A 23,573-nucleotide genomic window follows, 5' to 3' on the forward strand; every position below is an offset into this window, starting at 1 on the left:
ATTTCTTATCTAAATTTCTTTTATTTCTTTTATTTGATAAACACATTCATATATTGAAACATATTGTATCTTAGTCAATATAAACACATCCGTTGTTTCCTAAATCATACTCATAAAAGAAAATTTCTTCTAATGTGTTATTCCTGATGAAGCAGAGTCTTCAAATTGGCACATACCATCTGGAGCAGTATTTGGATATAGTGAATTGAATTTCCTCAGCTTGACAAGGAATACTATATGAAAGGGAGGGGGGAAAACTAATGTTTTAACAGTCATTAGCATTTTTGTAAATTATTCATTTTAAAAATGTTTTCACAGTGCTTATGAAAAACATAGTAATAATGAAATGAATAGCTTATAACATTTTTCCTAAGTCATTCTTACCTGTGTGACCAATTTGATGTGGGAAAGGTTTAGCAACATAGGGTGTTCTTATATTGGCAGAAGCAAGAGCTGTTGAGATAAAATAAAAATGTAGATGACTAAAATTCCTTAATTCCAATTTCTTATTGAAATAAATTTGCTATCAAACTTTTCATCCTTCTGTCAATTCTCACCCACCCACCCTTTCCCATAAGAGGACATGAATTTTATTTCATATTGTCATCCCTGAAGGGGAAAGCAATATCAGACATTAGTATTTAGACAAATCAACCATCAATAGACACAGAGAAAAGAGACAACCAAAAGCTAAGATGGAAACAAAAGGGGCAGATCACATCCCTATCCTCTGGCAACCAAGACTCATAAAAGTAGGGATTAACACCAGGCAAACAATCAATCAAACAAACAAACAAAAAACAAAACAAAACCCCAATACCCTAATCAAAGAACCACCAAGGAGATAAACTACATCTCCACCAATACTAGCAGGGCAACAAGCTTTCTATATAAACAGGGAACAAACTTCAGACTCACTAGCATAGATGTTAGGTAGTTAGGTAACTAAATGTCTGCAAGCAAACAACCATGTCCAGAGACCATTTAGGTCTCCATGGTTCATTCATAATGTGTGATTCAAGAAAATAGTTATTATTATTATTGTTAGTATTATCATTATCATTGTCATTATTATTGTTATTAATTGTACTTATATGCTGCTCACTCTGAAATGGACTCAGAGTGACTAACAGCAATCATAAATACAATAGCAATAAAAAGCAGTAAAAATATAATAATAAAACCAACAATCAGCAAATTAAACATGATTTAGTATGCATAAGTCCAACCTATCTCTTGTGAACAAGACATATCACTAGGTTACAATATTTCAGTTATTATTACAAAGAAGCCAATTTATTTCCTACCTTCATTTCCTCTCTCTTCAGCAGAAACATCATTTTCATAATGACAAACAGTTTCATCATTGGTGTTTAATTCAGATTCTATGTTTTTAAGAACATTTCTCTTTTCCCATGTAGCTGGGCATATTAGCCAATCTCTATGTGTAACTTCCAAAACATTTTCACAAAAAAGGGCTAATTTTCTGATCCGGATAGCTTCCATCAATTCAATAACCTGAGTGATACTCGTAGAAAAATAAACAATTATGTAAATTGCAAATGAATTTCTAAAAAATGCCCAATTTTAATGCATATTTATTCAATCTGGCATCACTGTTATTAATGACTTGTGGTATACAGTGATACCTTATCTTACGAACTTAATTGGTTACAGGATGAGGTTCGTAAGGTGAAAAGTTCGTAAGACGAAACAATGTTTCTCATAGGAATCAATGGAAAAGCGATTAATGCGTGCAAGCCCAAAATTCACCCCTTTTGCCAGCCGAAGCACCTGTTTTCACGCTGGTGGGATTCCCCTGAGGCTCCCCTCCATGGGTAACCCCACCTCCGGATTTTGTGATGCTGCAGGGGAATCCCACCAGCGCAAAAATGGGTGCTTCGGATGGCAACGGAAGTCCGGAGGCAGGGCATCCCAGTGGCGGCGGCGGGTTCATAAGGTGAAAATAGTTCGGAAGAAGAGGCAAAAAAATCTTAAACCCCGGGTTTGTATCTCAAAAAGTTCATATGACGAGGGGTTCGTAAGACGAGGTATCACTGTACTGTTATTTCAGTAATGTTTATATAACTGTACTCCTTTGCTATCTTATACCACAGCTTGACATACTGGGTCTGGCTTTATGCAAAGCTGCTTGCCATGTCAGGCTTTCTTCCTGAGGCTGCATGTGCCATTCAACAAAAAACAGAGATCTAAGGACAGGTTTGCTATTAGCGCTTTTTAGCCAAGTTAATTTGAAACAGTAGCTGAGAACCAACGGGGGCCATACCTCCAAGAAATTAATTACAAATGAATATGTTAGTGCCAAGCTATGGCACCCATAGAAACCAAACCTCTTTCTAAATCAGCATTCTTATACTGTGTCTTGGAACTGTAAAAATAAGTCCTATAAACTTGGATTGAACAGTTTCCAGGACATTGAATTCTGAAAAAGAACAAATCTGAGCACCCTAAAGAAGCTAAGAAATAACTTTAGGAAGAAGACATTGCAGGAATAAAGTGTGTTCCCTTTGAAGAGAAAACAACATAGTCAAGGAGCAATGTTGAATTATACTAGCTTTCTCTTGTGTTCTCTAAGATAAAGAGGCCTGCTGTTTCACTCCAAGATATTTGTAGTACATGTCTGCTCTGTTGGAGTCTCATTAATTATCATAAATATTGTATATCCTATAGTATTGCCATAACAATATTTTTAATTACAAACTTCCTTTACATAAAAGGTAGCAAAAAACAACCCTTCTCATTCTCAACTGGGAAACAGATAAAAGAACACATGGTCTGCATTTTACAAAGAGGAACTGCACAATTTGCTAGTATTGGAAGTTAATAACATGAGACATGACAAGCCTGAGTATTGAGTTAATATGCAGAATGAAAAAGAGCAGATAGGTTTTAGTTTTTTTAGAAAAGAAAGGTCTTTTTTAAAAATGGCAAGGTTAAAGATGAAGGTTAAATCCTATGAAGATTTGTTAAAATAACTGGATATAATTAGTCTAATGAAAAAGTTTGATGCAGTTTCTGCTTCTATTTGATTTCATATAAACCTGCATCATAGCTACTTCATTGCATTATTTCCTACAAAGTTGAAATGCCCCTTCATATACATATATATGAAGCAACAAGGTGCAGCTTTAAGGCAGGAGTATTAGTCTGTGGAAATATTTGTCTGTTTGAAAAGTTTGAAAAGGACGCTTTATTCATGCATAAAATAAAGTTTCTAATACTCTGCTCAATTGCGCTCTCTAAGCACTAAAATCAAAACCTGGAGATTTAAGGAATGAATACTTACTTTGCAAAGTATACAAGACAGACCCCCCCTTGTTTAAGACTTGGAAAAACGGCAGGCAAAGCATTCTGAGGGGAAAGCATGTCCAGAACTATCTATCAAAAGGGAAAGAAAAACATTAATATTAAAGTAAAACACAATAGGGATTGATTTTAATGACCACTTATATTAGAATTACTTATTGTACTATAAGACTTGTGACAGGTGTATCTGTTTAAGGCATAAAGTATTAGTAGTACTCACAAACCATAATTAAACCATAACTGGCTACATTACAGGTTAATGATAAAACTAAAGGTGTTTGTTTATAGTGCTAATAGCATTATCTGTTTTAAGTCCCTCATCCACTTTGAACAGGAAATTCTGACTTAAAAAAAAAAGAAATATAGTACTTACAGCATCAAGTGTTACAGATTTCAAATCCTCAGCTGCAGTCAAAATATCTTGATTAATAAAATCCACATTATTTGGCCACTCTTTGCCATGTCCTATTTTCCATGTATTACGCCACTGCCAAAAATTCTTCTCTGCCAATTTATGATGTTGTTTTATGATTTCATAACTTATAACATGACCTTGTGACCCAACTGAAAACAGAATATAATCCAATTGATTTACTTTTATATAAACTATTTCATAACTGATATAGAGAATACTTAAATAGCCACTCTGCAGGGAAAACCCAAAATCTACCACAACTCTTCTTCCTGTTTGACTTTTATTCTCTCCCATACCCGCCTTTCCTAATTTTAGCTGCTCTCCATTCACCTCTGACTAGCTACTAGTCAACAACCCTTAATTGTTGATTTAAGGGATCCTCATGGTGATATATAATAGAATAACCCATCTGCATAATATCTGCAGGTTGTCAGGTTTTTCCAGGGATGTCAGCAATAAGTGATACCCTAGAAATTGTCATTCACTTCAGCCCTTAAGAAACTGCTGTAGTACCGGTAAGAAAAAGGATGACAAATAAACAATAGGAAAATGTGTGAAAGTTTCAGAAAGAAACACCTGAGAAAAACCCTATCAATAGAATGCAATAATTGCATGGCAATACTATCTGAAAAGCATCTTCTTATATTTCATCTCAAATGTGGCTTTATAGCCAAAAGACGCATAATTTTCTACTTATTTTAGACAGCATTATCCCTGTGTTGCTGGGGAGAGGCAGATATGGTGGGGGCCACAGAGCTAGCCGTTCCAGGGGAACGAGGGACCGTTGCTTAATAACGGTCCCTTGTTCTGGCTCTGTGAGCCCAACCTTGGGTACTGGTGATGAGTGTAACTCTGGCCCTGGACTCAGGTTGCTGCTGCTTAACGCCAGGTCGGTGGTAAATAAAGCTCTCCTCATCCGGGACCTGATCCTGGATGAGGAGGATGACCTGGCTTGTATTACTGAAACCTGGCTGGGCCCGGAGGGAGGTGTTCCTCTCTCTGAAATTTGCCCAGCCGGGTTTCAGATATGGCATCAACCTCGACCCCAGGGAAGGGGGGGAGGAGTGGCTATTATAGCCAGGGAGAGCCTTTGCCTGCGTAGGCTCATTGCTCCGGAAATTGCAGGTTGCGAGTCTCTCTTGCTGAAGTTGGACTTAGGGGTTCAGGTGGGCTTATTTCTCACGTACCTGCCTCCCAGCTGCGTGTCAAAATCCCTGCCTGTGCTACTCGAGGAGGTAGCCGGGTTGGCGGTGGAATTCCCCGGACTCATTGTCCTGGGGGACTTCAACCTGCCGTCACTCGGCGAAACCTCTGGGTTGGCACAGGAGTTCATGACCACCATGACAGCCATGGACCTGACTCAAGTAGTACAGGGTCCGACTCACGAGGGAGGGCACGCACCTGACATGGTATTCCTTTCCGAGCAATTGAGTAATGGTCTGAGACTAAGGGGCTTAGAAGCATTGCCTTTGTCATGGTCAGACCATTTCCTACTACGGCTTGACTTCCTGGCTCCAATCCTTCCCCGCAGGGAGTCGGAACCAATGAAGATGTTCCGCCCCAGACGCCTGATGGACCCAGAGGGCTTTCAGACGGCGCTTGGGGTTATTCCAGAGGCACTCATCCACAGTTCGGCGGAGTCTCTTGCGGAGGCCTGGAATACGGTTGCTGCGGAGGCTCTTGACCGGATTGCGCCTTTGCGACCTCTCCGTGGCGCTAGACCCCGTAGAGCCCCATGGTTCAACAAGGAGCTCCAGGAGTTGAAACGCCAAAAGAGACGTCTAGAGAAGCGATGGAGGAAGAGTAGGTCTGAATCTGATCGAACACTTGTAAGAGCTTTTATTAAGACTTACAAAGTGGCGCTCAAGGCGGCAAGATGCGCGTACCATGCCGCCTTGATTGCATCAGCGGAATCCCGCCCGGCCGCTCTGTTTAGGGTGACCTGCTCCCTTCTTAACCAGGGGGGAGTTGGGGAGCCCTTGCAGAGTAGTGCCGAGGAGTTTAACACGTTTTTCGCTGATAAAGTCGCTCAGATCCGGGCCGACCTCAACTCCAATTGTAAAACAGAGTCGACTGACAACGAGTCAGTCGAGGTGACTGGGGCACGTACTTGTCCACCTTTCTGGGAAGAGTTTGATCTGGTGACACCTGATGAAGTGGACAAGGCTATTGGAGCTGTGAGTTCCGCCACCTGTCTACTGGATCCGTGTCCCTCCTGGTTGGTCTCGGCCAGCAGGGAGGTGACACGGAGCTGGGCCCAGGAGATTACCAACGCTTCCTTGGGGAGGGGAGTTTTTCCATCACTCTATAAAGAAGCGCTTGTGCGCACCCTCCTCAAGAAGCCCTCCCTGGACCCAGCCGTACTTAACAACTCTCGTCCAGTCTCCAACCTTCCCTTTATGGGGAAGGTTGTCGAGAAGGTGGTGGCACTCCAGCTCCAGCGGTCCTTGGAAGAAGCTGATTATCTAGGTCCCCAGCAGTCGGGTTTCAGGCCCGGTTACAGCACGGAAACCGCTTTGGTCGCGTTGATGGATGATCTCTGGCGGGCCCGGGACAGGGGTTTATCCTCTATCCTGGTGCTCCTCGATCTCTCAGCGGCTTTCGATACCATCGACCAAGGTATCCTTCTGCACCGGTTGGAGGGGCTGGGGGTGGGAGGCACTGTTCTTCAGTGGTTCTCCTCCTACCTCTCTGGCCGGTCGCAGTCGGTGTTAGTGGGGGGGTCAGAGGTCGGCTCCGAGGTCTCTCCCTTGTGGGGTGCCTCAGGGGTCGGTCCTCTCCCCCTTGCTATTTAACATCTACATGAAACCGCTGGGTGAGATCATCCAAGGACATGGGGTGAGGTATCATCAATATGCCGATGATACCCAGCTTTACATCTCCACCCCATGCCCAGTCAACGAAGCGGTGGAAGTGATGTGCCGGTGCCTGGAGGCTGTTGGGACCTGGATGGGTGTCAACAGACTCAAGCTCAACCCGGATAAGACGGAGTGGCTGTGGGTTTTGCCTCCCAAGGACAATTCCATCTGTCCGTCCATTACCCTGGGGGGGGAATTATTGACCCCCTCAGAGAGGGTCCGCAACTTGGGCGTCCTCCTCGATCCACAGCTCACATTAGAAAACCACCTCTCAGCTGTGGCGAGGGGGGCGTTTGCCCAGGTTCGCCTGGTGCACCAGTTGCGGCCCTATCTGGACCGGGATTCATTGCTCACAGTCACTCACGCCCTCATCACCTCGAAATTCGACTACTGTAACGCTCTCTACATGGGGCTACCTTTGAAAAGTGTTCGGAAACTTCAGATCGTGCAGAATGCAGCTGCGAGAGCAGTCATGGGCTTACCTAGGTATGCCCATGTTTCACCATCACTCCGCAGTCTGCATTGGCTGCCGATCAATTTCCGGTCACAATTCAAAGTGTTGGTTATGACCTTTAAAGCCCTTCATGGCATCGGACCAGAATATCTCCGAGACCGCCTCCTGCCGCACGAATCCCAGCGACCGATTAGGTCCCACATAGTGGGCCTTCTCCGGGTCCCGTCAACTAAACAATGTTGGTTGGCGGGCCCCAGGGGAAGAGCCTTCTCTGTGGTGGCCCCGGCTCTCTGGAACCAACTCCCCCCGGAGATTAGAACTGCCCCTACTCTCCCTGCCTTCCGTAAAGTTCTTAAAACCCACCTTTGTCGTCAGGCATGAGGGAACTGAAACACCTCCCCCGGCCACGTACAATTTATGTATGGTATGTTTGTGTGTGTGCTTGTTAATATAGTGGGGTTCTTTTTTAAACTATTTTAAATACAGTACTTAAATTTATTGAATCTATTTGGATTTGTACGATTGTTTATATTTTTGTTGTGAGCCGCCCCGAGTTCGCGGAGAGGGGCGGCATACAAATCTAAATAATAAATAAATAAATAAATAAATTATAGTGACATATTCAGGCAACATACTAAACATGAACGATGGATTAAATATCAAAATATCTAAGGCATAACCCAACAACTTTTACTGCATTATAAAAACTATTTCATAGCTACCGTGTTTCCCCAATAGTAAGGCAGTGTCTTACTTTCTTTTTACCCCCAAAAGCCCCACTGTGTCTTACTTTGGGGGTATGTCTTATATTGTCCCGGGCACTGGGGCCGGCTCGTCTTCGGGCTTCGGCGAGTCAGAGGGAGGGCATTTCAGCACACAAACGCTTCGAGGAAAAGGAAGGGACGCGGTCGCCCCCCCTCCCCTGCCGAACCTTTCCTTTCGGTCTCCACCCCCCCACCTCCACGCCGTCTTCTCTCCCTCCAATCACCCCCCCTCCATCCCCCCTCCCCCCTTCCAATGGGCTATTGGACGTGGCCAAACCCTGCACCTCCCGCGTCTCGTGTCCTCGGCGGTAGCGCATAGAAACACATTCCCAAGCAGGAGCAGCGGTGGCAGCGGCAGCACCAGCAGCAGCAGCGGTGGTGGCAAGGAGAGGAGCCCTGCCTCGGATACGAAAGGCGGACCCGGGCGAGCGAAGCCGAGTGACAGCAGCAGCACCTCAGGGGCGAGTCCAACGAAGGGACTCCAGCTTTCCCTGTATTCCTGGAGCTGCCGCGCCTGCCTCTTTCCCTTTTTTTGCCGGTTGTGCGCGCCACTTGTGCACGCCGTGTGTGGTGTGGCGCGGTGTCTGTTTGCAGCAATGGCTGCGGCGGCAGCAGCAGCGAGCAACAAGGCGTCGGGAAGGCTCCAGGGGAATGCGGCAGTAGCCTCCCCAGCGGGGAAGAGCGAAGATTCTCTCTCTCTCTCTCCCCCGTCACCCACCCTCATGTTCCCCTCGGACCTCCTGGCGTTTACGCGCCGGCTTGGGATCCTGCGCCAAGAAGCCTGAGGGTGCTCTGGCCCAGCCTGGCTGTGTGCTTGAGTGAGGGGCTGTGAAGGTGCTCTCGTTCTCCAGCGAGAACGAGAGCACCTTCACAGCCCCTCACTCAAGCACACAGCCAGGCTGGGCCAGAGCACCCTCAGGCTTCTTGGCGCAGGATCCCAAGCCGGCGCGTAAACGCCAGGAGGTCCGAGGGGAACATGAGGGTGGGTGACGGGGGAGAGAGAGAGAGAGAATCTTCGCTCTTCCCAGCTGGGGAGGCTACTGCCGCATTCCCCTGGAGCCTTCCCGACACCTTGTTGCTCGCTGCTGCTGCCGCCGCAGCCATTGCTGCAAACAGACACCGCGCCACACCACACACGGCGCGCACAAGTGGCGCGCACAACCGGGAAAAAAAGGGAAAGAGGCAGGCGCGGCAGCTCCAGGAATACAGGGAAAGCTGGAGTCCCTTCGTTGGACTCGCCCCTGAGGTGCTGCTGCTGTCACTCGGCTTCGCTCGCCCGGGTCCGCCTTTCATATCCGAGGCAGGGCTCCTCTCCTTGCCGCCACCGCTGCTCCTGCTTGGGAACGTGTTTCTACGCGCAAAGCCGGCGGCGGGAGCGGCGGGGTCCAGCCCTCTAGCCGGCGCCTCGCCAGCTATCCGCCGCTTCTTTCTTCTCCGCCTCGCCTCCGCTACTCCCGCCGCCGCCTTTTCTCTCCCCACCGGGCAAGAGGCCGGGCGAGCAGGCTGAGGCGCTGGAACTGGGGCTGCCTGTCCTTGGCGTGAACGGCCGAGGAGTCCTTCTTATCCGTGCCGGGTTTGGGAGACTCTCCTGGGCGCGAAGCTCCCTCGCCAGCGCCGCGAACTGCTCCAACGCCTCCCTCGCTTTTAGTACCGTGTTTCCCCGAAAGCAAGACATATGTCTTACTTTCGGGGTATGGCTTATATTAGCCGACCCCCCTGAAACCCCCCATATGTCTTACAATCGGGGGGGTCTTACTATCGGGGAAACACGGTATGAATAATGGAATCTGTGCCGGAAATCCTGGTCTTAACCTCCTACTAAAATGATAAAAGTGGCAGGAATGAAATATTTTTTTTTTCTGCCTGAAACCTGGCAAAAGATGAGTATTTGTATACATTCAGAATAGATGTCAAAGTTTGATTTAGCATAAGCAATAAAAGATGGAAACACTGTTAGCTGACACCAATAATGAAAACCCTGTCCAAAATCTGTCATTTTACCTGCTTTTGATAGAAATAAACTCATACTGCCAGAACCAGAACCAGCTTCCAATACTATGTCCCCTTGAGTGATATCCATTAACAGCAGCATTGTATTGGCATCCTATAGGTTAAAAGAACAAAGTTGACAGATATTTCAAAGCTACTATTCAAATAGTATTGAGAGGGATGTTTCTTTAGTCTGTCCAGTTTCAATGCAGATCAAATTAATATTCAGTATAACTGAACAACAGCTGTAGCGGATGTTTGCATGCAACTCCTACAGAGAACAGGAGCAAGTATAATCTAATATGTTTATAGCAATAGCACTTAGACTTATATACCACTTCACAGTGCTTTACAGCCCTCTCTAAGGGGTTTACAGAGTTAGCATATTGCCCCCAACAACCTGGATCCTCATTTTACCAAACTCCAAAGGATGGAAAGCTGAGTCAACTTTGCAGTCTAAATTACCTTATAGTCTAAATTAGCCCAGGTATTTTCCAAATAAATAGATCAACTCTGAATTCTCATCAATTGCTATGCTGGCTGGACAATTCTGGGAGGAAGGAAAGTCCAAATGGTCTGAAGAACATCCAAGTTGGGGAAGGATGCCTTATAATGATAAGATGAAGCAGTAAAGGTGCATCACTTTCTTTCAATTTTGGGCTTATTAATTGCAGTCTTTCTCAACTCAGCAAACTTAATGTGCTTGGACTTTAACTCCTATAGTTCCGCAGCCCAGAAAGGATCATTGGGCTATCATACAAGGAATCATACAAGACTGGGGCTTAAAACCATGGGAGAAGTCTGATGTGGTAGCCAAGGAAAGAAATAGGAAATATACACCAGGCACAAAAGATTAGGTGGGAAGTCTTGTTGGGTCCTAAAAAGCCAAAAGCCTATTTTACCAATTCCATTTTCAAAAATGAGCCCACAAGATCTCAATGGAGCCTATTGAAACAATGGAATGGTAACATACTTGTCAGTACCCAGAATGGGAATTGGGGAGTGCAGAACTATTATCCTTTTTATCACTTATTTATACTTTGTTATGTTAATACAAACTATAACTCTATACTTGTTTGACTGACTGACTGACTGACTAACCAACTAACAACCAACCAACCAACCACAATAATAATAATAAATAATACCAACAACAACAACAATAATAATAATTTATTAGATTTGTATAAATAAATTATACACACACACACACCTTCGGAGTGATGATGGAAGGTTTTCGATCCATTAGCAAAACATATTCTTCTAAGGACGGTCTCCGAATCATCAAGATTTTCCTCTGGGACGTTTGGAACAGCTGTCCGGGGAGTCTGCCTACGATCTCAGAGAATCGGATGAAACCCAAACTAGTATTACACATCCCGGTATCGGTGAGCAGGCGCTGGATCTTCCATTTCGAGCCGTGTTTTCGATGAGCCTCTATTAGAATCAGCTCCCCGACTCGGAAGGGGCAGTTCCTCGAAGGCGCGCTTCTCATTTCCTCGGCCAGCGAGCCTCGATCCAGCTGGGAATCTGCTCCGGGAAAGGGTCCCTCTTCTGCGACGTCCGTTCGGCATTCCTTCTTCACCTCCGCGCTTCTCAGAGCTCTGATCTCCGCAGAGTGAAGCTCGGGGGGAATCATCCGGCTGAGCCTTTCCAAGGGCGACAGCGCCCCTCTCCATGCTCTGCTCGTCTCCCTCGACCTAAAGGAGCCCGGCTGAGATTTAGGGCTTACCTGTTCTGGGAGCTGATCCCCTTCGTCGCCCGCCGAGGTAGAAGATCTCCGGCGACCAACGCCTTGGGGATCCACTGTGGGCTTTCCTTGCAGCTGGTGCCGGGGCGCTTTGGAATGACCGACCAGCATCCCTGGCACCCCAGCGCGGAGGTGCAGGACTTTCCTCCCAACGTCGCGTAAGGATCGATCCTCTTTCATCTTGGTCCGGAGTGATGCCCAAGTCCCCCCTTGGGATGCCCCCAGGCCCAGCCTTTGCCACCAGCAGGCCATCATGGCTTCCGGGGCTTCGAGGAGAGCAGATGCCGACAATTCACTGATCGCTTTCTTGTATTTGACGCTTGCCGCCGCTCTACAACTCCTGCCAAAGGTACCACGCTGGTTTTGCAAGGCCAACAGGACGCAGACGCGATTTTTTTTCTTCTTCCCGGGAGAGCTGCGGAGCCAATCGCAATCCAGTCAAAGGGGCCTTTGCTGTAAGTTTCCTCTTCAACTTCCGGCTATAAATGAAATCGTCAATGGGGGAGGGCTCAAGGCAGCGAGGGTAGATATTATCGTAATAGAAATACAGTACCAAGGGAAAGGATTCGGAATTTATTTATGTATTTGTTTGTTTGTTTTGTCAAGTAAAAATATGGTAATATTAAGTTACATGATACTAGTAAAAGTCAAAAATTTGAATAAGAGTATTAGAAATAATATTCAGATACATGCAACTAGTAAAAATGAACATTAAGGACGGGGGACGGAAGGCACGCTGGTGCGCTTATATGCCCCTTGATGTCGAGGTTTGGAACAAACTACTCTTAAGATACCCCTTGAATTCTGCCCTTCTATGTATGTGTGCATCTATCTATCTATCTATCTATCTATCTATCTATCTATCTATCTATCTATCTCTATCTATCTATCTATCTATCTATCTAATTTATTTATCAAACATGTATTGGATAGTAGTAGTTTGTATAAACATAACGTAAGTAAAAAGTAACGATAAAAGAGGACAATAGGACAGTAGGACGAGGCAGTAGGCATAGCGGTGTGCTTATGCACGCCCCTTACAGTCCTCTTGGAAACCTGGAGAGGTCGACATGCAACGTCGCTGACATATTCTTTTCCAAGAGAATTAGAGGCTTAACTGACTTTGCTTTCTTCACTACTACCTGTATCCCCGTGACGGGAAAATCTGCCTGCTGAATTTCACACGGTAATAATCTAAAAGCCGTGTTCTAGTGTTTCTCAAGAACGAATCCAAATAGCAGGACGTGGATCGGATCCTCGGAATGGAGGAAATACAAAAACTCAATGTTTTCTTTCGGTTTGAATAACCTAGGCATAACCTGCCACAGTGTCGGTATCTGGCTTCTGTTTTTAGACCTATCCAACAACTAAACCTTAAGCATTTTATATTTTTTTACCCTTAAGTTCTACGTATGTATAGTGGTCCTGCCCGCATATGGAGACCTGTTAACTGCAATTGAGAACCGGAAGTTAAGGTATAAAATAGTCGGATCTTAGCCCTGCGGGGAGACTAGTACTGTACAAGGGATAATGCGTATGCCCTGCGCCGGCTAAGAGTCACGTGACTCTCCACAGAAGCGATATTGGCTGTGTTTTGATTCTTCTACGGCAATAAATTGTCTTTGGGCTTGCTTCTCCTCCCATTTTCTTTAGAGCTTTTCCCTTGGTTGTTTTATTGTTTATTTAGAAGGCTAATTTATACTCGCTCTCCCCTCTGCTTCTTGTGTGCAGTACAACTATTGATTGCATTAAAAACATTGATACTTTTTGCTAAGACACTAGAATAGAAGAATAGAATTTTATTGGCCAAGTGTGATTGGACACACAAGGAATTTGTCTTGGTGCATATGCTCTCAGCGTACATAAAAGGAAAAGATACATTTGTCGAGAATCATGTGGTACAACACTTAATGATTGTCATAGGGGTCAAATAAGCAATGAAGAAACAATTAATATTAATAAAAATCTTAGGATACAAGCAACAAGTTACAGTCATACAGTCCTTAGTGGGAGGAAAAACATGATAGGAATGCTGAGTAAAACTAGTAGAAATAGAAGTGCAGATTTAGTAAAAAGTCTGACAGTGTTGACAGTTTGTTTAGTAGAGTGATGGCCTTTGGGAAAAAACTGTTCTTGTGTCCAGTTGTCTTGGTGTGCAGTGCTCTGTAGTGATGTTTTGAGGGTAGGAGTTGAAACAGTTTATGTCCTGGATCCGAGGGGTCAGTAAATATTTTTCCCACCGTCTTTTGACTCTTGCAGTATACAGGTCCTCAATTGTTTTTTCTGCCAGTTCTACCGGCCTTGATAAACCCCTATATGCTAATATATTTGACATTAGAAATTATCTGTCTCTAATATGTATGTATATCCATGTATCCATCCATGCATCCTTCCATGCATCCATTACTCCAAAGCACCTAGAAGGAAAAGGAGCAATGGGTGGAAACTAATCAAGGAGAATAGCAACTTAGAACTAAGGAGAAATTTCCTGACAGAACAATTAATCAGTGGAACAACTTGCTTCTAGAAGTTGTGAATGCGCCAACACTGGAAGTTTTTAAGAAGATAATGGATAACCATTTGTCTGAATTGGTAGAATAGAATAGAATTCTTTATTGGCCGAGTGTGATTGCACACACAAGGAATTTGTCTTTGGTACATATGCTCTCAGTGTACATACAAGAAAATGATACATTTGTCAAGAATCGTGATATACAACACTTAATGATTGCCATAGGGGTCAAATAAGCAATGAGGAAACAATATTAATAAAAATCTTAGAATTCTTTATGTAATTCTGTATTTTGTGAATCTTAATGATTTTTTCTTTTTCTTCATTCTTTTTTCAGCTTTAACTCTTTTAGGTTCTTTAAAAATGAACATGTTTTTAAATGCAGAAAGGATAAATGAATTATAAGCAGTTTTAAATAACATTGACAGCACATTTTAAATATGTGAAAGGATATCTTCTAGAGCAGGAGTCTCCAACTTTGTCAACCTTAAGACTTGTGGACTTCGACTGCCAGAATTCTGGGAGTTGAAGTTCACAAGTCTTATAGTTGCCAAGATTGGAGACCTCTGTTCTAGACTAGAGGATGAACAATTCCGCTAACCATACACTGAACACAGAATTAAAAGCACATTCCTATCAATGTCTACTCACATGCATCCCGCCAACTGATTTACACATGACTATTTGTTTCAAACAAGTGAATTTAGGAATGTTAACAAAATTGGGCAACATAGAGAAATGTGGGTGGCAATGTTTTCCTCCACATTTTTATTTCTCCATATTGCTGATGCTATTTAGAACAGAGCTCTGAGCTTGAGTCTCTTATTGCAGACGTCCCACCCTACTAGGTTACCATCGAGTTGGGTAATAAAACATCGGCATGAAAACAACCAAACTCAGAGAACACCAGACTTCAACCTTGAGTTGCAAATAATTCTCTTCTCTGAGGACCCAGATTGTTGGGGGCAATATGCTTACTTTCTGTAAACCGCTTAGAGAGGGCTGTAAAGCACTGTGGAACAGTATGTAAGTCTAAATGCTATTGCTATTAGACCCAGCGCTTTTCAACCGGGGCAACTTTTTAAGATCTGTGGACTTCAACTCCCAGAATTCCGCAGCCAGCTGATTTCGGCCGATTGTAACTGAACTCTTTATTACGATAAAAAACGCTATGAACGATTACTGTCGTAATTCCAGTAGCCCATTTCAAATACGAGGCGTGCCCTGATTTCTAAAATCGGCTCTCAGCTGCGCTGGGGAAGTTTATTTGGAAGAAAGCCGACGGGTTTTGCCCCTCAGCCAGAGGCTACATAAACCGCGACGTCAACCCTCCGCCTTGGAAGCGTGAGGATGACGGAGTACAGCGCGTCGGGGCGTGCGAATGCGCATGCTCGGGGACGGGAAGGCCGACCACGTGGCCGCGCGCCTGCCTGCTGGGAGAGCAGAGGGCCGGGCCTGCAAAGAGCGACATGGCGGCAGGAGGAGGGCGAGGAAAAGGGTCTTCGGCGGGCGAGCGGGAGCAGGCGGAGGCCTTCGAGAACCCCGTCTACGTAACGGGAAGCCCCTGTGCTTTTTCTCCCCACGAGCGGCGCTTGTTGGCTCTCTCGGGGCCGGACGGGCGGCTTCGCGTGTGGGAGACGGCCAGCAGCCGCCTCCACCACGAGTACGTGCCCTCTGCCCACCTCAGCGCCGCTTGTACCTGCCTGGCATGGGCACCGCCAGGCGATGGAGGAGGCCGGACGCCTCATAGCAAGGTATTCAAAAGGTGGCGGGGAGAGGGTGTCTAGTGCACGGTTGCCGAGAACTAACATCCTGGGTTTGTATGAGGCCTCCTCCTCCGTTCCCGGACCATGTGGAAGCGCCCAGCCCCAGAGAGCGAGGCGGGCCTGTCACCGAGGGCAGCGGGAGGTGGGAGAAAAAACGGGCGAGGGGGGTGAAACTTATTAATTGGGATATTAAACAAATCACAGCCTCCCCCCCTTTTCGCGTGCAAATTGGAGCCACGTGCGATGGGCCCTGTGTAGCCGCTCTGCTTTTTCTGAAGGACCCGAGGACGGACCTGCCGGCAACTCTCTCAACACCCCCCCTTCAATTCCGTTGCTTTTCTGCTTGGGGAAGTGGGGGGGGGCTCGGGCCTCCTCAAAGCTACGAGCCCTCCTCAAAGGGCCGAAGCGGCACATGTGTGTGTGCTCTTCCTGACTCCGCCCCTGCCCGACGCGTGGAGGCTTGAAGTGCCGAAAAGAAGAAGACAAAAATGCGTCAGGGTTCATGCCAATCGTGACACTTGGTGGCCTCACCCCTCTCTAAAAAGGGGGTTGCTTTCTTTCTTTCTTTCTTTCTTTCTTTCTTTCCCCCTCCCTCCCTCTCCCCCATTCCTTCCTTTCTTCCTTCCCCTTTCACTTCCCCTTCTCCCCCTCCTTCCTCCAGGGGGGCATTTGTACAAAATCCAGAAGATAAAAGTGTCGATCTTGGAAAAAGGAAATCCTAAGGAGGGGAGTGCAAGGGGGGGAGAAGGAGGGGGCAAACTGATGATTCTTGATGTTAGGGCAGAATAAGATATGGATTTTTGAACAATTGATAAAAAATATGTAACTATGCTATTTGTAATATTTTAAGGTAAGTACATGTTAACCTGTATGTGATGTAGAGGAGAAAAATAAATTTTTTGGGGGGAAAAACAGAAAAAGGAAAGCCACCTCGGAACCCACTGGGGGTCTAGTTTATTTGAGCATTACCGAGCACATGGTGTGCTCCCGATTTGGAGCAGCTAAGTCTATACTTTCCCAGTTTGGCTTGGCATGGGACTCTGCTTTGGTGTGGCACATAGGCTGCACACAAGAAAGCTCCGTTTTGCCAGATTATGTGCAGTTTTAGTGCCATCCAGAAATGTGTAACCAATGCATTTTTGGTTTTAGACTGGAGTTCCTAAAGGTGTCTTTTTAGATTTGATCTCCATTACAGCTATAATCCTAATGGACCTCCTCAGTTACTTCAATTTAGATGGAGAAATTTAGAGTGTCAAGCGTTTGTGTGTGTGTCTGTGTGTTTTTTTAAAATTGTTCTGAGTTGGCTATGTGACTCTTTGTGATATACAGTACATGTGTATGTGTGCACCCTGCATGTACACATCTACTTCACTTGGGCTTTTATTTTTTTAAATAAAATATATGGGCCTTTGGAAGGGATTTTACATTTCTCCACTCCATCAGACTTGAAAAATCTGTAGCTTTAATTGCGAAAAGGCATTTAAAAGTAATTTATGTTAGCTTTTTATAAATTCAGACAATTAAAGTGCTTTTGAATCACAACTAGCCTTTTTTAGTTTTTCAAGGACCTTATGCTTCTGTTTTTATTTCAATAGAGATAAAGTGGCAAAATAAATGTTAATGGAGGGAAAGTGTTGTGAGTACTCTTGCTATGTTGCGATTGCAATCCAGTATATGTTGCTTGAAAGTGAATGAAAATGTATAGATTGTTACTGATGAGAGAAGCTTGGTTTATCAAAGGGGATTTAAACATGTAAATGAAAAGGAGCATTTGCTGAGTAAACATTTCTAAAATGGAAAGGATTGTAATGGAAAGAAAATAGTGCATGTTCCCGTATTTCCTCTTTTCACTTGTACCACTTTTTAAAACAAGTTTATCCAATTACTACATCAGTTTCAGGTGTACAAAATTTAGGCTGTGGAAAAAAATTCATCCTTGTGCAAATATTAAAATTTAACATTTTAATTTCATATTCACAACTCAAGTCTCAAATAATCAATATATTGGCCTTCATTTATTGTTGGATTATATTTCGTACATCTATCAAAACTAGGAGATACTGTAAATTTTAACGTTTTAATGGAGAAAGACCTGGCTACCTATTCCGCGAAATACTCACCAAGAAAATTCTGTGGAATGAGTGTCAAACATCTAGTGTGCTGAACTATAGACAAGAGGAATCCCAGTTGATGAGGCATCTAGTGGCGAAAAATATCTGTGTTGTGCAGAGATGTATTGGCTAGGCATGTGGAACATCAGAGGAGTGAGTTGGTAAATATTGTCAAAGGTGAGATGATCAGATTGGAAATTGATTTCCTTCGTGTTAGTAAATTACTCTGGTCGGACACTGGCTTTTTTTTAATCTGAGTACTTTACTGTCATTCAAGACAAGATATTGGGAAAATGGATTAGTATTTATTGTAAGTAGGAAATTTGCTAAAGCAATGAAAAAAGCTTTTCATCTGTCAGTAACCAAATTATGACCATCAGAATTTGTGCCAAACTACTCAACATCACAGTTGTCCAAATCTATTCCCAATGATTGCTGAAGCAGAGCTTGAAATAGGGCTTTTATGCCCTGCTCCAAAAAACTATGAAACAAATGCCCCAAAAAGTCATTGTTTACAACCTGGACTACTTTAATGCAAAAATTGGCAAACAAGTGATCTGGACCGCAAACAGCACTTTGATATGGCATAGGACAGTCAATCCAATTATGGTGAAGTCCACTTGGTGTATAAGTATATAAGTGTTGATTATGCTGTTTGAACCATATATTCGTGATCCTAAATTTGGCAATTCTTGGCAAAATTGTACTAAACAATCACTTGTATCATTCCAAACCAACAACTCACTCCTCTGATGTTCTACATGTCTACCCCAATATATCTGCACAACACAGATATTTTTCGCCACTAGCTGTCTCATCAACTGGGATACATTTGAAACAATTTGTATGAACTTTTATACATGTTTATCTATGATCTCTGAAATCAGATTGAGGGTTTTTTTGCCAGGATTGGTTGGAGAAAATCTTGTGGTTTCCATAGTATTTAATTCCAAACGTACAGTAAACCATATAGGAGTTAAAGAGCTGGAACTGCAACTCAGAGATAATTTTAATTTGAAACATATAGGAGATAAGTATATTTGCAGTGATCCGTGCAGAGGGACACAGAAATAAAGGAGTCTTGTAGATCTGTGGTGAATAGTAGCAGGAGAAAATAGTGTCTACGAAAGAAACACTTGGAGTATTCAGTTAGATATAGAAGGAGAAAAGTTATTTGAAAACTCATTAGACAGTTAATGTTGCAGAAATAGGTTGTTTCTATTAATAAAGCAAGGTACCTTGGTTGGAAAAAACTGGATTTGTGTATTTTGAACTGCCTAAGTACTATTAATAAGGATATTATATCAGATTAAATCAATATTTATGGTCACTGATCACCATGCATGTTATGTACATGTTTGAAGGTTTTTCATATTAGTTGGATTTTAACAAGATAAAGATGACTTAGGTTTGAGCTTGGATTGTGTTGATAGAGCTAGTTCAGCACTAAGTGTTCAAAGGTATGATGATTCTGTTTTTATGCTCTCTGACAATTTTGAATATGCTTTTATTTCCTATGTCTTGTAAAATTGTTATTTAATATGCAGACTGTTTTAACTGTTTTACAGGAAGGTCCTCAAAGGAAGAAGAGGAAATCTGAAATTGTAGAAGCAGCTGAACAGTTAGACCTTTTGGCAATTGGTACTGCTGTTGGTGGCATTTTATTATACAGCACAGTCAAAGGAGAATTACAGAATAAACTAGTAAGTGTGATATTTAGTAACATTATTTTTCTCTTAAGAGACAATTGATTTAAAATTGTTAAAGAGAAGCTGAAGTATGCAATGTTTTATCAGTCTGGGATAGCAGTGTTTTGCTTTAAATCTGTCTGATTTAAACACACAGAGTGGGGGTAACACTAGCAAAGTGGTTGGAGTTATTTATTTAGTTCTTCCAATGTGCTAGGGGTATTAACAGTATTAAAAAGATACTCAAAGTTATTTTTTCTGTCTGGGAAGTTAGGAGACATAAGCTGTAAGTAAAACTGGTGCTTTCAGAAATAAAGCAGCTTAGAATAATGACTGCCTCAAAATCTTTCTATGTTGTACAAATGGGCAAGTTTGGGAGGGCAATTTATGGGATTTAAAGTTGGTTGTAAATCAAGGACCACCTGCAAAGCATTTTTGTCACAACTGGTTTGATGAAAGTATCACATCTGTTGATAACTTTTCTTTTTATCTAGAATGGACATGACAATAAAATAAACTGCATACGGTGGCATCAGGACAATGGTTGTTTATATAGCTGTTCAGATGACAAGCATATTGTGGAATGGAACGTGCAGACGTGTAAAGTGAAATGGTGAGTCTGGCCTAGTATATAAGAGTCAAAATTTCTTTTTTGCCAGGTCGTGATGGTTCAGACACAACTTTGCGACTTACAATAAAAATCAGATCAATTTATCTTAGGTAGAATTAAGTAATGTGTAAAGACTGGGTAAGAAGTGTTTTCATCTCCAAATACTAAAATGAATATTATTTGCTTATTTAATAATATGAAAAGTAAATTTACAAAACAAATGAGAAAATAACATTACAGACCTTATTAAGAAGCACAATCTCAAACATACAGCAATCCCATTAAGAGACTGCTTCTCAAGCAAACCCAAGGTGTAGGTTAAGAATCAGGTTTTAAGGGATCATTATTGTGCCTTTGTGAAATCTCCAAAAATCGCTCCCCCAAAAGCTACCTAAGCCACCCCAAATCACTTCCAAAGTCTTCCAAACTCACCTCCTTTCAAAATGCCTCGTTTCTCCTTGCTGCCTTTCTTCACTCCATTTGCCTTCATTAGGACCTTGATTTGGCTGGGGGAGCGATTTTTGGAGAGATTTGGGGCAAGATACAAAGCTTTTGGGAGAGCAATTTTTGGAGAGTTTTGGGGCAAGATAAAAAGCTTTTGGGGGAGTGGTTTTTGGAGAGATTCGGGGCAAGATACAAAGCTTTTGGGGGAGCGATTTGGGAGAGATTTGGGGCAGCGTTAGCCTTCGCTAGGACCTCCATTCCTCACTTCTCCTCGCTGTCTGTCTCCATTCCGTTAACCTTCACTTTGTCCGCCTGCCACTTTTCTTTTAAGCCTTAAAGTTTGGATTTTCCTAATGGGTTTGCACGGATTGTTTGCTTTTACATTGATTCCGATGGGAAACAATGTTTCATCTTACAAACTTTTCACCTTACGAACCTCGTCCCAGAACCAATTAAGTTCGTAAGACAAGGTATTACTGTACCTTAAATTTGCAAGAGAAAAAAGGCACACTACAGATAACATCTTTTTGAGATGTAATATAAAACCCAGGACTACAACATGAACCCTTTGTTAGGGATATAAACCATCTGTTTATGATCTTTACTTTTTGTAAGCAGTAAAGGGGGGGGGAAATGTATATAAATTATTCTTTAAATTACTGGTTATATATGAGGAATAAAACAAAATCTTGCATAAACAGTTTTTAAACAACATAAAAACTAATAAAACAATAAAATCTTGCATAAACAATTTATTAATTTTAAAAGTGCAGTCTTCAATTAAAAATACCCTGCTGTGATGATTTCCAATTGGTTTCACTCACTTCTGATACCTAGTGAGGATAATTTTCTCTTGGCTGTCTGAGCAGGCTGTCTTCAAGTCAAGATTTAATAACTTGAGTACAGGTTAGAGTAAGTTAAAGCTTATCAAATATCACAGCAAGTACATAGTTGGAAAAGTCCAGAATTAAACTCATTTTTTCTTCAATTTCTCAATGTTAAAATAAGAGCTGGTTGAGCAGAATATTTTTTTTAAAGGTAGTGAACGTAGACACATAATATTTTTCAAACTTCTCTATATAAACTATAAGAAATAGAATTAAAACATTCCTAGATGTTAGAAATCCAATTATATGATTTTAGTATCACATGTATTTCCAAAAATGGAGTGGATGTGTGTAAGAGTCATTTTGTGAATAAGCATAGTTTCCAAGACAGTCATTGGGTGTACATGCTCTCAAAATTATAAATGTCTTTCTTACCCAAATATCTCTGTCATGGCAAAGCAACTTAACAAGTAACTTTACTCTTTGGTTGAATTTTTCTGGCTGCTGGGAATTAGCCAATTCAAGGAATATTTTGGGTTAAGATTTTAAATTTAAGTTTTAGTAATTTAACACATTTAAAGTCCAGTTTTCTAATTTGCAGGGTTATATGTATTTTTGTACCCTTTATTAAATAATTCTGTATTACAGTACTTTTTAATTCATTTTTCTTAAATTTCCTAGTAAATGGAAAGGAGATAACAGCAGTGTGAGCTCATTGTGCATTAGTCCAGATGGAAAAGTACTACTTTCAGCAGGTCGAACTATCAAACTGTGGGACTTGGAGACCAAAGAAGTTTACAGAGTATGTATTCAAGGACATAGTGAATTAAATGCTCTTAACTCATTAATCAATTGCTTTGCTTCATCTTGTTTAATAATATCATTAGTATAATAATAATAATAATAATAATTAGATTTGTATGCCGCCCCTCTCCGAAGACAAGTATAGTTGGAGACTGCTGGACAGTTTGCTGTGATGATACTTTTAAAAGGTGGTTTCAGTTGACTGACAGTTGAATGAGGACATGAAATTCCTTGGCTGTGTCTGAGCACTGCCCCACAGCAGTATTTGACAATATCAATCTGACTTCCTGCAAACACTATTGCTGTACACATCACAGGAATAATGTCTGGTTTGGTGTTTGTTAATTATGAAAGCATTAATGATTGTTAAACCTACTACTTTGGAAAAGATAATTATTTTTATCATTAAGCATTTTATGATAACAATGAGCATGAGCATACTCTATATACTGTATTATTCGGTAAAATGTTTACCAGTTTCTTGTTATTCTTAGCCATTTAGTTTTAAAACCCAAATCTTTTAATGTTATCTTCCATGGAAATCTGAAGGACTAATTGTTAGAATCAGTTTATCACTTTATTGAGTGATAAAGACTGAGTCCAATGAAATTCAAGGTCTTGTTGAAGCCCAGGAAAAGTAATTACATTCTTTGTGGTAGAAAATGAATTATCTTTCAAAGTCAACTGATGAACCTAACTAATTCAACACTCTTGAGACTTTCAGCTTTCTCAAAAGACTGTTTTTATTGAATATACTGCTTCTGCCTGAATGAAAACAAAACCAGCTCTGCTGTTTCAGTAGAATTAAAAGAATAGATAATTCCCTCCTTCCTAGTCACATTCTACATTGTACAATTAGGTGTTCTGGCATCTCTTTGGCGACTCCCCTCAGTCTCTGGCCAGCACCTGTTGAGATGACCTTGGTTCCCATGGGATAATCTTACCTTGTTTGGTCTGACATTCCAGACTCCCCCACACACACCTCCCAACACACACACTGTGTGGCAAGCTGAGAAATTGAAAGGTGGCTGTGGCAGGTCTGATCATTTAGAAGTTGACAGTATCAATTTATTACTCTTCATTTAGCTCAACAGAAAACTTAAATTCCTGATTGTGATTATATTTAAAAAGAGTTCCTTTCCAACCACACTGCTTCTACTCTGAAGCTAAATTCATTCCCTACTTTAGGAAAAATGAGTTTCTTGTGTAACACTATTTTAGGGCTAATTGATTCTTGTCAGGATACAGAATCTT

At 42.5% G+C, this 23,573-nt stretch overlaps 2 protein-coding genes and 2 non-coding genes across 4 annotated transcripts in view; 3 read left to right on the top strand and 1 right to left on the bottom strand.

Moving 5' to 3' along the window:
* Position 1: 1 nt before the first annotated feature.
* TRMT61B (tRNA methyltransferase 61B) lies at positions 2–12,014 on the bottom strand. Its single transcript, XM_070734293.1, has 7 exons — positions 11,021–12,014; positions 9,820–9,922; positions 3,701–3,891; positions 3,308–3,399; positions 1,308–1,528; positions 385–453; positions 2–233 (listed from the first exon to the last, which is right to left on the bottom strand). Exons 1-7 carry the CDS (start codon positions 11,810–11,812, stop codon positions 130–132), a joined length of 1,572 nt encoding a protein of 523 aa, XP_070590394.1. The 5' UTR covers positions 11,813–12,014; the 3' UTR covers positions 2–129.
* A 3,420-nt stretch (positions 12,015–15,434) lies between these two features.
* WDR43 (WD repeat domain 43) overlaps positions 15,435–23,573 on the top strand; it is a 31,066-nt gene continuing 22,927 nt past the window's right edge. Inside the window, exons 1-4 of the mRNA XM_070734296.1 lie at positions 15,435–15,823; positions 19,515–19,649; positions 20,129–20,247; positions 22,197–22,317. Coding sequence (XP_070590397.1) covers positions 15,539–15,823; positions 19,515–19,649; positions 20,129–20,247; positions 22,197–22,317 — 660 coding nt within the window. The 5' untranslated portion in view covers positions 15,435–15,538. The remainder of the gene's footprint in view (positions 15,824–19,514; positions 19,650–20,128; positions 20,248–22,196; positions 22,318–23,573) is intronic.
* LOC139158204 (small nucleolar RNA SNORD53/SNORD92) lies at positions 21,480–21,557 on the top strand. Its single transcript, XR_011557606.1, has one exon. It is a non-coding gene; the product is annotated as a small nucleolar RNA SNORD53/SNORD92 (small nucleolar RNA).
* On the top strand, positions 22,484–22,568 carry LOC139158206 (small nucleolar RNA SNORD53/SNORD92). The gene has a single exon (XR_011557608.1). It is a non-coding gene; the product is annotated as a small nucleolar RNA SNORD53/SNORD92 (small nucleolar RNA).

Source organism: Erythrolamprus reginae, chromosome 1 (assembly GCF_031021105.1).
Source record: "Erythrolamprus reginae isolate rEryReg1 chromosome 1, rEryReg1.hap1, whole genome shotgun sequence".
NCBI classification, from domain to species: Eukaryota; Metazoa; Chordata; class Lepidosauria; order Squamata; family Dipsadidae; genus Erythrolamprus; species Erythrolamprus reginae.

Excerpts from the sequence above, each read along its gene's own strand:
- TRMT61B (XM_070734293.1), bottom strand. The coding sequence starts at position 11,812 with ATGATGGCCTGCTGGTGGCAAAGGCTGGGCCTGGGGGCATCCCAAGGG. Across the intron at positions 3,400-3,700 it reads AATCTGTAACACTTGATGCT|ATAGTTCTGGACATGCTTTC; the intron begins GTAAGTACTATA and ends CCCTTTTGATAG. Across the intron at positions 1,529-3,307 it reads TGTCTTGTATACTTTGCAAA|TATCACTCAGGTTATTGAAT; the intron begins GTAAGTATTCAT and ends TTTTTCTACGAG.